This window comes from Macaca mulatta, chromosome 14 (genome assembly GCF_049350105.2).
Source record: "Macaca mulatta isolate MMU2019108-1 chromosome 14, T2T-MMU8v2.0, whole genome shotgun sequence".
Taxonomy (NCBI): Eukaryota; Metazoa; Chordata; class Mammalia; order Primates; family Cercopithecidae; genus Macaca; species Macaca mulatta.
Window position 1 is genome coordinate 15,700,028 of NC_133419.1, and position 16,114 is coordinate 15,716,141.

Below are 16,114 nucleotides of genomic sequence, written 5' to 3' on the forward strand. Positions count from 1 at the left end.
TTTGTAGAGACGGGGGTCTCGCCATGTTGTCCAAGCTGGTCTTGAACCCCTAACCTCAAGCAATACCACCCCACTTTGGCCACCCAAAGTGCTGGGATTATAGACATGAGCCACTGCCTATCATATATTTCTAAACCAGACTGGAAGACAAGGCACAAGAATCAGTTTGGGTATAGTATTAGATGAAGAAAAGGTTTTTTTTGTTTTTTTTTAAATGGAGTCTTGCTCATTCACCCAGGCTGGAGTGCAGTGGTGTGATCTTGGCTCATTGCAACCTCTGGCTTGCAGGTTCAAGCAGTTCTCATGCCTCAGCCTCCCACGCAGCTAGGATTACAGGCATGTGCCACCACACCTGGCTAATTTGTGTTTTTTTTTTTTTTTGAGATGGAGTTTCGCTCTTGTTGCCCATGCTGGAGTGCAACGGGCATGATCTCGGCTCACTGCAACCTCCACCTCCTGGCTTCAAGCAATTCTCCTGCCTCAGCCTCCCAAGTATCTGGGATTACAGGCAAGGGCCACCACGCCCAACTAATTTTATATTTTTAATAGAGATGGGGTTTCTCCATGTTGGTCAGGCTGGTCTTGAGCTCCTGACCTCAGGTGATCTACCCACCTCAGCCTCCCAAAGTGCTGGGATTACAGGCGTGAGCCACTGCGCTCAGCCAGAAAAGTTTTCTATTTTTTATTTTACTCTGTTTTAGAGATGGAGTCTCGCTATGTTGTCCAGGCTGAGCTCCTGAATTCAAGCAATCTTCCCACCTCAGCCTCGCAAAGTGCTGGGATTATAGGCATGAGTTACTGTACCTGGCAGAAGAAAGGTTTACAAAAGGTTTTAATTCTGTCACTTATTTGCCCATGTAAACCAACAACTACTTGTTTAGCTCCTACCATCTAGCTGTAAGCTGCTAAGTCCTATGAAGACATGGAAATTAATGAATTCATTTTTTACTGTTAATGAACTTAAAGTCTAATGTAGGGCCGGGTGCAGTGGCTCACGCCTGTAATTCCAGCACTTTGGGAGGCTGAGGGAGGTGGATCACTTCAGGTCAGGAGTTCGAGACCAGCCTGGCCAACATAGGAAAATCCTGCCTCTACCAAAAATACAAAAATTAGCAGGGCATGGTGGCATGTGCCTGTAGTCCCAGCTACTTGGGTGGCTGAGGTATGAGAATCGCTTGAACCTGGGAGGCAGAGGTTGCAGTGAGCTGAGATCATACCACAGGAGTCCAGCCTGGGTAAGAGACCAAGACTTCCTCTCAAAAAAAGAAAAAATCCAATGTAGAAAACAAGAGTTGTACTGAAGTAATTTTAACACAGATCAGTAAGTGATAAACACTGTAAGAAATATAGGCCAGGCGCGGTGGCTCATGACTGTAATCCCAGTACTTTGGGAGGCCAAGGTGGGCGGATCACCTGAGGTCAGGGGCTCGAGACCAGCCTGGCCAACATGGCAAAACCCCATCTCTACTAAAAATACAAAAATTAGCCAGGCAAGGTGGCAGGCACCTGTAATCCCAGCTACTCTGGAGGCTGAGGCAGGAGAATTGCTTGAACACGGGAGGCAGAGTTTGCAGTGAGCCGAGATCGCACCACTGTACTCCAGCCTGGGCAACAGAGCAAGACTCTGTCTCAAAAGAAAAAAAAGAAAAAAAGAAAACTAAAGCAAGCTTCCATCCCTTTGCCTTGAGTTAGTTTTCCATGTTATCTAGCTTGACTTCCCTAAATTCCTCACCTTTGTTCTCCTCAGCTCTCCCTGGATGCCATTATCCATGATCTTCACAGTTATCTGCCCATCTGAAACTTCTGGTCGAAGGAAGGGAGGTCTGATTACAATTGTCTTCTCTTTCTTTGGTCTCCCCAAATACCTAAATGTCAAGAGAGAGAGCTTTCATTCATTTATTTTCAAGTATCTACAGTTTGCATAAAGCATTTTTATCAGGTTGGTGCAAAAGTAATTGCAGTTTTGGTCATCACTTACTTAGCAATAAACAGATTTCTTTGATTCTGTGAAGGACTGCAGCAAGACTAGGCCTTTGTGAGCAGATACCTAGCTCAAGGAAAGCACTTTAGAGTGTATCTTATTCACTCTCAATTTTCAAAGGAGATTTACCTTAATACCTGAAGAATATCAATGGAATTCAGTGTCCACTAAAGCAGGGGTCCCCAACCCCTGGGCTGCAGACCAGTACCGGTTTATGGCCTGTTAGGAACTGGGCCACACAGCAGGAGGTGAGCAGTGGGCCAGCAAGCATTACCACCTAAGCTGCACCTCCTGTCAGATCAGTGGAGGCATTAGATTCTCCTAGGAGTGCAAACCCTAGGACCCTGTTGTAAACTACACATGCAAGGGATCTAGGTTGTATGTGTGTGATCTCAGCTCACTGCAACCTCTGCCTCCCAGGTTCAGGCTATTCTCCTGCCTCAGCCTCCCAAGTAGCTGGGATTACAGGTGCTTGCCACCTTGCCCGGCTAATTTTTGTATTTTTAGTAGAGACGGGGTTTCACCATATTGGCCAGGCTGGACTCGAACTTCTGACCTCAAGTGATTCACCCACCTTGGCCTCCCAAAGTGCTGGGATTATAGGTGTAAGCCGCCACACCCAGCCATGAGAATCTAATACCTCATGATCTGAGGTGGAACAGTTTCATCCTGAAACCACTCCGCCCCAGCCCCCATCTCTGGAAAAACTGTCTCCCATGAAACCGGTCCCTGCTGCCAAAAAGGTTACGGACCACTGCACTAAAGGATGGTCATGTAGGTACTTACCATTCTAAGATAGAGAACCCTTCCTAAAGGCTGTCTCCCACCAGACCCCTCCTTTACCAGAACAAGCCCAAAGAAGATAAAAGTTCTGACCAATGGTAAACACTAGACCAAAAGGATAGGTGTACCTGGGTGCTGGAGAACTGCAGAGAACACGGCTGACATTGTTACAGCAGCCATTGGTGAAGGGGTTCACACCTCCCCGGAATTTACCCGTAACCTAGAGGGAGGAAAAAAATACCAGGTTAGAAGATGAGACCTTGACTTCCAAAGGCCAAAATACAAATCTATTACAAATTATTGTGCACTCACTATCTGAGGGATACGCAAATGAGTAAAACACAAGAAATTTATATGTTATGGTTAAGAGCAGGGAATCTACAGTCAGCGTCCTTAGTTCAAATCCTAGGGTCTACCTCATGGTTACTGACCCAAAACCTGTTTCCTCATATAAAATGGGATAGCTTTCTAAATATTGAAAACTAAAATAAAGAATAAGCAATTAAGGGCTGGGCATGGTGGCTCACACCTGTAATCCCAACACTTTGGGAGGCTGAGGCAGGTGGATCACCTGAGGTCAGGAACTCGAGACCAACCTGGCCAACATGGCAAAACCCATCTCTACCATAAAAAGATATAAAAATTAGCCGGGCGTGCTGTCAGGCACCTGCAACCCCAGCTACTTGGGTAGTGGAGGCAGGAGAACTGCTTGAAACCAGGAGGCAGAGGTTGCAGTGAGCCGAGATCCTGCCACTGCACCCTAGCCACTGGGCTCCCGCCTGGGTGACAGAGCAATACTCTGTCTCAAAAAAGAAAAAAAAAGCAATTAAGGTTAGCTACTATTATATGCACAAAAATCATTGCTTTCCTGTAAGCAGCACTATAAGTTTCTTGAGGGCTAGCCCAAGTCTTTTGTTGTTTCTATAAACTGAGAGCCTAAATTCTGCAGTATCCAGTGGGCATACAGTAAATGTCTGTTAACTAAGAAATGGCCTCCTTTTTTTTTTTTTTTTTGCAGGAAGATCTTAAATATATGCATATGAGCGCATATATACACATACATATATGTCTTGCTACACTTTAAACTATTAATATAATTTTTTGACAAACTAAATAAAGAATACTATTATTTGGATACCAAGTTCTGTGGTGAGTATTGTTTAAAAAACTATCATCTTATTCTTTATGCTATATTGTCTAATTTCAGTTTGGTTTGGATCTCTCAATTGATATTTCAGGTGATGATGCCAAACCATCCAAGAGTTTCATTGGAGACAGACATTATTTTGTTACAAAAGATATCTTAGCACTTTGGGAGGCCGAGGTGGGTGGATCACCTGAGGTCAAGAGTTCGAGACCAGTCTGGCCAACATGGTGAAACCCTGTCTCTACTAAAAATACAAAAATTAGCTGGGCGTGGTGATGCACACCTGTAATCTCAGCTACTTGGGAGCCTGAGGCAGAAGAATCACTTGAACCCAGGAGGCGGAGATTGCAGTGAGCCAAGATCACACCGCTGGACACCAGCCTGGACAACAGAGTGAGACTCTGTCTCAAAAAAAAAGATATTTTAGGGCAAAATTCAGCCTTTATCTCTATTGTCTTAGTATCTCTTTGAGAGTTTCTTTTCTTTTCTTTTTTTTTATTATACTTTAAGTTCTAGGGTACATGTGCACAACATGCAGGTTTGTTACATATGTATACCTGTGCCATGTTGGTGTGCTGCACCCATTAACTCGTCATTTACATTAGGTACATCTCCTAATGCTATCCCTCCCCCACCCCGCCCCCCCACCCCACAACAGGCCCCAGGGTGTGATGTTCTCCACCCTGTGTCCAAGTGTTCTCATTGTTCAATTCCCACCTATAAGTGAGAACATGCAGTGTTTGGTTTTCTCTCCTTGAAACAGTTTGCTCAGAATGGTTTCCAGCTTCATCCATGTCCCTACAAAGGACATGAACTCATCCTTTTTTATGGCTGCATAGTATTCCATGGTGTATATGTGAGAAATGGCCTCTATTCTTAAATGGCCTCTATGCTTACATGAGGAACTAGGACTACCTCACTCCCTACCATTAATCTCTACATAATCATGAAAAGTATTCATTAAGCATCTCTTTATGGAAGCACTACACTGCACACTAATCAGAGGGCTAAAGACACATGCCCTGCTCTTCAGGGGTCTCTCGTCACTTCTCTCCATACCTGTTCATTGGTTGTGCGTCCCCTGGCCACCAGCACCACGTGAAATCCCGTGAGGCCAGCTACAGGGATGAAGAATAAGCCAGCCACACACATTACTGCCATTCTGATGCCAAACAATCAAGGAGAACAGAGCAACATGATCTCACTTTCCCCAGCTCCTACTGCAGCCATTTTCCCTTCAGCCCTCATTCCTCCCCCTTCCAATCCCACAACCTAAAAGGCCTTGAAGGATACGTGACAGCCGTGCGGACCCCTGAGAGTTCCTCTATGTGGTAGAGGACATAAAGGAGGCCAAAGCCAAACACACCCATAATGTGGGCTGTCAGGGAAAGGAGGAAGAGGAAGAAATAACGGTAGTTCCGGCGACCAATACAGTTGTTCACCCAGGGGCAGTGATGATCAAATTCCTAGGGACAAAAAGAGACAGATGAGAGGCATCCCTGGACCATAGCATTAAATTACTTCTGTCAAGAAAAGAAACAAATGGCAGCTAAGTTTTGGTTTTAGTAATTTATGATCATGGTCATCAATTAGTCCAAAATTAAATCCAGTTTATTTTGCTCTATAAATCTGCAAGGGAGACCCTCCAGAGGTTGGTCAAAGGCCAAGGCCAAACCAGGCATAGTGGCGCACACTTGTAGTCCCAGCTACTGGGGAGGCTGGGGCTTGAGCCCAGGAGTTCAAGGCTGTAGTGAACTATGATGACTGCCTGTGAATAGCCACTATACTGGGCAACATAGCAAGACCCCACTTCCAAAAAAAAAAAAAATGAAAAGGCCAAGGCCAGTTCTCAAAGTTTATCCCATGTGACCAAGGAACTCTAAAAGTGACGAATGTCAGCGGCTTTGCAAAAACATCAAGATTCATGAGAAAAGAGGATTAGATGGAGAATTTGGCAGGTAACTGCTTACAGCTAAGTGAAAATGGAATGGAAAAAGGACAAGGGATACAGAAGGACAGGCAGGAAAAGAACTACAACAAATTGAAACGCAACGGCATGATTTTCTGGAAGAGAAAACTCAAAGCCAGGATAAATAACCAAAGATGAGCCAACAGCTAGAAGGCTAGAACTATAAATCCTGGTGTCAAGAAAGCCTACACCCTGCTGGTGCAATGGCTCATGCCTGTAATCCCAGCACTCTGGGAGGCCAGGGCATGAGAATCACTTGAAGCCAGGAATTTGAGACAGTCCAAGCAACACAGGGAGACCTCATCACTACAAAAAGTATAAGTAAATAAAAAAGAAAGTCTACGCCCATACTGAGTTAAAGCTTCCCTCCTGCAATAATATTTATGCTCTGCCTCTCATGTTATGTCATTACTAACACCATGTGACAGAGCTGGACCATGTGGCCAACCTAGTTAGACAGGACTATACCACATCCAAAGCTAAGAATCTGTTATATGGTTAGGATGAAGACAGTGAAGGTTAAGCATGAAGTCTTACCCCACCTAGGGTGCTTACCTCCACACAGTTGTCACAGACACTGCAATGGGAACATCGAGGGGGACGGTAGAAGCGGCAGGTGGCACACCATTTCATGCGCACCTGGATGCCCTTGATCTCCACTGTTTTGTAAAGGGGAGCTCGGAAATCATCTTCCTTGTCCTCATCCTCCTCAGCTGTAGAGAGGAAAAGTCAATTAAAAACAACTATGCCAGAACTGTAGTAAGTGCTAGGGATCCAATGATGTTTCAAATATAGCTTCTGCCTTTGAGGAATTCACATTCTAATGAGTGAAACTAGGGACTAGGAACTATAAGACTGTGAGGTCAGGTTTTTATACAACACTATGGGAACACGGATGAGGAAGCAATTTATTCTGCATTGGGAAGTGAGGTTCAAGATAAAATGACTCAAGAGGTAGCTCTTGTATGCATCTGCTGGTGTTATTTGGCTTAAGTATATGAATATATTTTAAACAAATAGTTTACATATCAAAGCACATACATAATGAGTTTACATAAGAGTTCAGTATCTATATTTATATGAGTGAACTATAGCAATTCAGGAGAGGAACTAACATCAACCTTTTTTTCCAGGCACAAATACTTTGCCCAGCCAACCGTGGTGGCTCATGCCTGTAATCCTAGCACTTTGGGAGGCCAAGAAGGGCGGACTGCCTAAACTCAGGAGTTCAAAACCAGCATGGCCAACATGGTGAAACCTCGTCTGTACTAAAAATACAAAAGTTAGCCGGGTGTGGTGGCGTGCGCCTGTAGTCCCAGCTACTCAGGAGGCTGAGGCAAGAGAATCGCTTGAACCCGGGAGGCGGAGGTTGCAGTGAGCTGAGATCACGCCACTGCACTCCAGCCTGGGCAACAGAGTGAGACTTCATCTTCATCTTAAAAAAAAAAAAGAAAAAAACCAAATCCCTTCCCAAAATGTCTTCCCCTACTCTATGAATTTTCTATATATATACATATTTCAGTATTATTTGTTGCACAAGCATAAATGCCCTTTCTCTCAATTTTCAGCTATCAGAAACCCACCATCCCATTTCAAAACTTAAAAGACATTATTTGCCTTCTCATATACAATTAGCAATTTTTTTGTTTTTTGTTTTGTTTTTTGAGATGGAGTCTTGCTCTGTTGCCCAGGCTGGAATGCAAGGACGTGATCTTGGCTCACTGCAATCTCCCCCTCCCAGGTTCAAGTGATACTTCCGTCTCAGCCTCCCAATAGCTGGAATTACAGGCGCATGCCACCTCGGCGGCTAATTTTTTGTATTTTTAGTAGAGACAGAGTTTTCCCGTGTTCCCCAGGCTGGTCTCAAACTCCTGAGCTCAGGCAATCCACCCGCCTCAGCCTCCCAAAGTGCTAGGATTACAGGCATGGGCCACCGCACCCAGAGCAATTTTTATTTTTTATTAACCTAGAAAAAAAAAATGTGGGAAGGAAAAATTAAATAAATGATAGTGTGGGATTAAAAATTAAGTTTTCAAATTTTACTGATTTCTTTTCATAGCATTTTTTCATATTTACATGGCAAGAAATGCTAGGTAAAGAACTGTACAGCCGAGTGTGGTGGCTCATGCCTATAATCCCAGCACTTTGGGGGGCCAAGGAGGGCAGATCACTTGAGGCCAGGAGTTCAAGACCAGCCTGGCCAAAATGGTGAAATCCAATCTCTACAAAAAAATATAAAAATTAACCAGGGGTGGTGGCACATGCCTGTAATCCCAGCTACTTGGGAGGCTGAGGCAGGAGAATGGCTTGAATCTGGGAGGCAAAGGTTGTAGTACGCCAAGCTCATGCCACTGCACTCCAGCCTGGGTGACAGAGTAAGACATTGTCTTAAAAAAAAAAAAAAACCACACACATAAATATATACTGCAGATACATGGTATACATAAATATACACACATATTTTTTAAGTCTTCAAATATTGTGAGGATATATACCACAATAGTAGTTAGCTCTGGTCTGTGAAATTATAGGTAATGTTTTGTCTTTTTTATACTTTGTACATAATGAATGTGCACTACTTATTAAAATCTTTAAATAAAAGATTTTTTCTTTTGGTCAGGCACAGTGGCTCATGCCTGTAATCCCAGCACTTTGGGAGGCCGAGACAGCTGGATCATTTGAGGTCAGGAGTTCCAGAGTAGCTTAGCTAACATGGTGAGACCCCATCTCTACTAAAAATACAAAAATTAGCCGGGCATGGTGGCACGCTCCTGTAATTCCAGCAACTCAGGAGGCTGAGGTAGAGTAATTGCTTGAACCCGAAAGGCAGAGGTTGCAGTGAGCCAAGATGGCACCACTGCACTTCAGCCTGGGCAACAGAGAGAGACTGTGTCTCAAAAAAATATTTTTTTTTTTAAAGGGAAAAAATTCAAATGCTATTTTTCTTTTAAGAGAATCTTGCTGTATCACCCAGGTTGGAGTGCTGTGCTGCAACCACAGCTCACTGAGCCCTGAACTCCTGGGCTCAACTGATCCTCCAACCTCAGCCTCCCAAGTAGCTAGAACTGCAGATGGGCGCCAGCATGCCCAGTTGACATGCTCCTTATTTTGAAACGTCTGATCGTTCTACATCATCATCTACCAGAAATGATCTCTTTGATTACTCTTACAACTTATCACAATGTATTTTTTGTTTGTTTTGAAACGTAGTCTCGCACTATCACTGGAGTGCAGTGGTGCAATCTCAGCTCACAGTAACCTCCGCCTCTAGGCTTCAAGCGATTCTCCTGCCTCAGCCTCCCAAGTAGCTGGGACTATAGGCATGCGCCACCACGCCTAGCTAATTTTATATTTTTAGTAGAGACAGGGTTTCTCCATGTTGGTCAGGCTTGTCTCAAACTCCCGACCTCAGGTGATCCACTCACCTGGGCCTCCCAAAGAGCTGGGATTACAAGCGTGAGACACTGCACCTGGCCCACAGTGTATTTGTTTATAGAGGTGTCTTCCTCTCTTCCTTTCTAGTCTGAGCTACTTGAAAGGAATGACCTTTTTATTTTTTATTTATTTTTCTTGAGATGGAGTTTTGCTCGTCGCCCAGGCTGGAGTGCAACGGGGTGATCTCGGCTCACCACAACCTCCACCTCCCAGGTTCAAGCAATTCTCCTGCCTCAGCCTCCCAAGGAGCTGGGGTTACAGGCATGTGCACCACCATACCTGGCTAATTTCTGTATTTTTAGTAGAGGTGGGGTTTTGCCATGTTGGCCAGGCTGGTCTTGAACTCCTGACCTCAAGTGATCCGCCCCGGGCTCCCAAAGTGCTGGGATTACAAGCATAAGCCACCGCATCTGGCCAGCAATGACCTTCTTAAAAACATCACCCCAAATGACCATCATAGTGCCTTCCATATTACATCAATAAATATTTGATGAATGAATATTAAAGGCTCATTAAAATAGCCTTCCTTGGCTTTAGGGACACAAAGTTCCTTTCCCTCACCCTCACTTCAATCTTTGAAGGTAAGTCACAAATGAAGCACAATGATATAGGCTTTGGAAGCACAATGAGTTTCTTTTTTTCTTTCTTTTTGAGACAGAGTCTTGCTCTGTTGCCCAGGCTGGAGTGCAATGGTGCAATCTCGGCTCACTGCAACCTCCTCCTCCCCCGTTCAAGTGATTCTCCTGCCTCAGCCTCCCAAGTAGCTGGGATCACAGGCACCAGCCACCATGCCAGGCTAATTTTTGTGTTTTTCAGTGGAGACGGGGTTTTACCATGTTGGCCAGGCTGGTCTTGAACTCCTGACCTCAGGTGATCTACCCACCTTGGCCTCTCAAAGTGCTGGGATTAAGATATGAGCCACCACGCCCAGCCCACAGTGAATTTCAGAAACACTTCATCTTACCAGAGTTGCTAGCCCGAAACTACTTGTCTCACTCTTGCAAAATAACCTCACATTTGAGAGGAAAACTACATGTCATCAGTGACAACCTTTGTCAACTTATCTTCTTTCCACCTTTTAGTCCGCTGATGATGGTTCTCTCCCCTCCTATTCCAGAAAGAGCCTACTTCTTCTGCAAGCAGAACCTTCAGATATGTACTGGAAAGCATCTCCTTCCTCTAAAAGTCCAATTTCAATTATCACCTTTCTTCAATATCAGCTTCTCTCTCCTCTGGTTCCATCTCTTCACGCCACAAACAAGTTAAATTCTTTATCCTAAAAAACCCTCTCCTTCTCCCATACGGTATTACTCCAACTTCTGCCTTCACGGCTTTTCTTTGGACTTTTTTTTTTTTTTTTTGAGACAGAGTTTCGCTCTTGTTGCCTAGGCTGGAGTGCAATGGCGAGATCTCAGCTCCCTGCAACCTCCGCCTCCTGGGTTCAAGCAATTCTCCTGCCTCAGCCTCCCGAGTAGCTGGGATTACAGGCATATGCCACCATGCCCGGCTAATTTTTTGTATTTTTAGTAGAGATGGATTTTCTCCATGTTTGTCAGGCTGGTCTCAAACTCCTGACCTCAGGTGATCTGCCCACCTCAGCCTCCCAAAGTGCTGGGATTATAGGTATGAGCCACTGTGCCTAGCCAGCTTACTTCTTAAGAGAGTAATTTTGGGCCAGGCGCAGTGGCTCATGCCTATAATCCCAGCACATTGGGAGGCTGAGGCAGGCGGATCACAAGGTCAGGAGTTCGATACCAGCCTGGCCAATATGGAAACCCCATCTCTACTAAAAATACAAAAATTAGCTGGGCGTGCTGGTGGGAGTCTATAGTCCCAGCTATTCGGGAGGCTGAGGCAGGAGAATTGCTTGAATCCAGGAAGCAGAGGTTATAGTGAGCCGAGATTGTACCACAGCACTCCAGCATGGGCAACAGAGCAAGACCGCGTCTCAAAAAAAAGAAAAAAAGAGTAATTTTGATACTCATTGCCTGTTTTCTCATTTCTCACTCACTGCCTTCCAAACCTATACAACTTAGAAATTTAGCAGTATCAGGCCGGGCGCGGTGGCTCAAGCCTGTAATCCCAGCACTTTGGGAGGCCGAGACGGGCGGATCACGAGGTCAGGAGATCGAGACCATCCTGGCTAACACCGTGAAACCCCGTCTCTACTAAAAATACAAAAAACTAGCCGGGCGAGGTGGCGGGTGCCTGTAGTCCCAGCTACTCCGGAGGCTGAGGCAGGAGAATGGCCTAAACCCGGGAGGCGGAGCTTGCAGTGAGCTGAGATCCGGCCACTGCACTCCAGCCCGGGCTACAGAGCAAGACTCCGTCTCAAAAAAAAAAAAAAAAAAAAAAAAAAAAAAGAAATTTAGCAGTATCTCTTCCTCATACACACATGTATCTATTTTTGTTATAATCAATTATTTCAGGCCAGGCGTGGTGGCTCATGCCCATAATCCTAGCACTTTGGGAGGCTGAGGCGAGTACATTGTTTGTGCCTGGGAGTTTGACACCAGCCTGGGCCACGTGGCGAAACCCCATCTCTACCAAAAATAGGTATAGAAAAATTAGCTGGGTGTGGTGGCCCATGCCTGTAGTCCCATCAACTCCAGAGGCTGAAGTGGGAGGATCACCTGAGCCCAGGGGGTCAAGGCTGCAGTGAGCCGTAAGGACGCCACTGCACTCCATCCTGGGCAACGGAGTGAGACCCTGTCTCAAAAAAAAAAAAAAAAACAGGCCGGGCGTGGTGGCTCACGTCTGCAATCCCAGCACTTTGGGAGGCCGAGGCGGGTGGATCACAAGGTCAGGAGATCGACACTATCCTGGTGAACACGGTGAAACCCCGTTTCTACTAAAAATACAAAAAATTAGCTGGGCGTGGTGGCGGGCGCCTGTAGTCCCAGCTACTCGAGAGGCTGAGGCAGGAGAATGGTGTGAACCCGGGAGGCGGAGGTTGCAGTGAGCCGAGATTGCGCCACTGCACTCCAGCCTGGGCGACAGAGTGAGACTTTGTCTCAAAAAAAAAAAAATTATTTCTTAGTTATCAAAGAAAATGGGAAATTTGAGTTTCCATACTACTGGAGCTCTCTAATTTCAATACTGTCAACCATCAGCTACTTGATGAATTTTCCTTAGTTCCCACTTTGTTCTATTTCTCCTCCTACTAACTCTTCTTACTCAATCCTTCCTCTTCCTCCTCCTCTGATCGTTACAGAAATGTCAGTGCTGATCAGGTCTAACCTCAGTTCTTTCATAATCTCACAGTATTTTCTCTGGACAATCTTACTCCTGTTGCTTCAAATATCACATGGATGAAGATTATTAAATCAAGGTCTTCAACACTGACTATTCAATTGCCCTCTGGGTAACTCTACCTGGCTGATTCAAGTATATCAAATTCAACATGTCTAAGAGTATTTATTCTCTGTCTTCCTTCCAAACCCGTTTGACATTCTTATAGCTCATATTTTGGTTTATAAAAATCAGTATTCAACTTATCTTCCAGTTATGAACCTTGAAACTACTCTAGATAATTCCTCCACTTTCTCTCTCTTGCCAAATAAAATCATGAAAAGTCATGAAAAACTGTTGAGTCTACTACTAAAAAATCTGTAAATCCAGCCCTGAATTCAAGTTCTCATCTGGTTTATTTCCATAGCCTCCCAAAAGGTAGCTGGTTTTTTTTTTTTTTTTTTTTTGAGACAGAGTCTTGCTCTGTCCCCCACACTGGAGTGCAATGGCGCGATCTTGGCTCACTGCCACCTCTGCCTCCTGGGTTCAAGCGATTCTCCTGCCTCAGCCTCCTGAGTAGCTGAGATTATAGGCACCCGCCACCATGCCCGGCTAATTTTTGTAATTTTAGTAGAGATGGGGTTTCACCATGTTGGTCAGACTGGTCTCAAACTCCTGACCTCAGGTGATCCGCCCGCCTCGGCCTCCCAAAGTGCTGGGATTACAGGCATAAGCCACTGCGCCTGGCCTATAATTCTTATAAGAATTATTTTTCTAAAAGGAATACTGATGTTAAGTCCTCCAATTAAAGACCTCTTCCTATCCAAAGGAAAAAGTATGATCTATTTAACTTAGTATATAAAGTCCTTGACAATTTGGCTCTGGGTTTACTTCCCATCCCTCTGGTCGCACCATGCATAACATCCTCCTACTAAGTTTGCCATTTCATGGCTATAAGCTTCCGCATGTGCTGTTTCCTCTGCCTAAAAATGCCCTTCCCTCCTATGTTCTACTTGTTAAAGTCCTTCCCACCTATTTTCAGAAGCATTTCCCCAATTTATTTGGGCAAAATATGTTCTCATATTTCTTTGTTCTCAATGTTTTATATTCTCACAGAACCTTGCTCATGCCTCCACTATAGTCTGCATCACACTGTTATAAGTGTCTTAATTCACTGTGGGTATTACTGTACCTAAAAATAGCATCCAACCCATATGCTTTAAATAAATTTCTGCTGAACAAATAACTAAAACTCAAAGATTTGACCCAAAGTGAATCATAGGACTAGAAGTTATGACATATATTCCTGAAGGCCCTGACCTGATTTTCATCATCAGAGGAGGATAAAAGTATCCCCAAATCCCCGGACTTTAAGGCCCAAGATCAACAGCGTATGCCCAAATCATTATTTTTCATATCCCAAAATCCCAGGACTCTTAAGGCCCAAGATCAACTGCGTAGGGCCAAATCATTATTTTTCAAAGGCAGTGTAAGGTGCTTCTAAGACAGAAGCAGATCTTACCTCGAGGGAAAATCCCTGGGTCCATGAAGGTGGCCATGCTGAAGTTGGCCAACACAAAGAGAAACATAATTGCATTGTAGATGGGCACTGCAGGTGACACATACAGGCTTAGTCCTGGACACCTGCACAGACAATAAAGAAAATGAGGGGTTGCCTCTAATATTTTGGACACGAACCATACATACAAAAATCAGTAAAGACTTAGCCCCCTACCTATAGATAAATCTTGTGTGGTTTACGCTTGCCACCCCAAACTATTATCTTTATCTTTCCCACCAAGTGAGTCTAGCTTCCTATGGGAACTGCTCACTTTAGATAAAAGTACAAGACTCAGAATCTCTCCCATCTTAACCCCTTGCACTAAAGTCTTTGTGCTTCAGATTCATTCTTACCCTGTGGATCTTGCCACATGTTTTGAGATCTGTCCTTATCTCCTTTCTAACCAGACATGAGAACTAGGTACTAACTATGTAACTGATACCAGCTACACTCCCTTCTCTGGAGCAGCCTGAGGTTTCGCGATCCCAGCTATGTCCCACTGACCTGCACATTGGCCCAAAGCATGGGATACCACCTACCTCTCTAGCCCCCGCTCCCCCTTGCCAGGTGACTCTGAACCACTTAAGTGCCTAAAGTTTCTTCATTGTATTGGATATGCCTGAGAGTTTATTCAACTAGAGGGCAGTTCCTAAGGTTGGGAAATTCTTTTAAAACACACAGATGAGAATGGATATCAAGACACAGAAGTAAACTCTTTGATGTCTAAAAATGAAGCAGGAATGGGGGAGGATAGAGACTATCAGACCAAAGAAGTCCTCAATTTTGTAGGAAAAAGAAACTATCCAAACATACCCAGTATTCCACAGCAATCAACTCAAGAGACATGCTTCAAGGTAACTTTTCTTGACCAAAAAACAATTCTCTAGTCCAGAATTAAACTCAGTTTCTTTCAGGATATGAATCTACATAGGAATGCTTCGAGAGCTCTTCCTTTCTCTGCTGATTTCCTGGGAGCTGGAAGTTTTGGAAAAACATGATGTGCTGCTTGTTTTGTCAGTAGTATCAAACACTCTCGTCACAGCTCAGGGAGAACTTCCCACTATCAAGACAGTGGCTAAATACTCTAATCTACTTTGTGGCTGAGAACTTAATCTCCAGAATGAGGACAGCATCTGTCCTTGTCCCCTTTATCTGGACCAGTCAAAGGAAAGGAAGAACTCACTGAAGGAAAGGAAGAAGAGGACAGGAGGACAAGACAGCATATGATTCCAGAGAAATAATCCACAGCAGTCCTGGATTCTGTGAAGAAAAGATATCTGCACCCACCAAAACAAAAGCACAGCCCTGACACTGACTCAGAGCAGTTCGGAGGAACTCAGTTCCTTAACGAGATATAAGTAAACTAAAGATAAGAGACAAAACTGTCACAAAGCATCTCACAAATCTTTACCACCACCATCTATTTATTCAAATTCCATTCAGCCATTCATTTTAAAAAGTTTTTAATATTTATTATATGCCAGGCTTTTTAGATAGTAAATATCAATTAGCTGTTTGATTCTCTTGATGTGTCAGTACACAGTTAGAAGACAAAATAATGAAGCTGGAGCGAGGGCCTCAATTATAGGGACTAAACAGACCTTCAGTCACAGTTCTATACTATCCTCAAAGAAAGCCCCCCATGGAAGCTTCTTCCTCTATGAGTTCTTTGGTTCAGAAAAGATATCTCCATACATTGGCAGGGTTTGGAGTGGAATATAAGCAAAAAGAAGAGTTCCTGCACTGCCTCACCCCAAAGCCTGATATCCTAGGTTCCTTAAGAGGGAGGGAGAGAAACTGAAAACCAGTCATCCAGGTCAGAGCCCCTCCCTAGTACTAAGTTGTCACTTCAATTTCCGCCTGGGGAAGAGGAGAAAGGGTGACTCACTTGACTCCTACTGCCTGGGAAGATAATTAGAAGGGAAAAAGAAATTAAATCCTCAGAACATTGAGGTGCCCATGATTTAAAAGTCTCATTCCTACAACTGGCCACTGTGGCCTCTTGAG

General features: G+C 44.4%; 1 protein-coding gene across 2 annotated transcripts in view; it reads right to left on the reverse strand.

The window, feature by feature from the left end:
- The window catches only part of ZDHHC5 (zinc finger DHHC-type palmitoyltransferase 5), a 33,106-nt gene that overhangs the window by 4,924 nt on the left and 12,068 nt on the right, over window positions 1-16,114 (reverse strand). For both annotated transcript variants that reach the window (XM_002808070.4, XM_015114147.3), the window contains exons 3-8: window positions 14,069-14,190; window positions 6,436-6,593; window positions 5,205-5,377; window positions 4,971-5,073; window positions 2,893-2,984; window positions 1,733-1,865 (exon numbers count right to left, since the gene is read on the reverse strand). In XM_002808070.4, coding sequence (XP_002808116.4) covers window positions 1,733-1,865; window positions 2,893-2,984; window positions 4,971-5,073; window positions 5,205-5,377; window positions 6,436-6,593; window positions 14,069-14,190 — 781 coding nt within the window. The remainder of the gene's footprint in view (window positions 1-1,732; window positions 1,866-2,892; window positions 2,985-4,970; window positions 5,074-5,204; window positions 5,378-6,435; window positions 6,594-14,068; window positions 14,191-16,114) is intronic.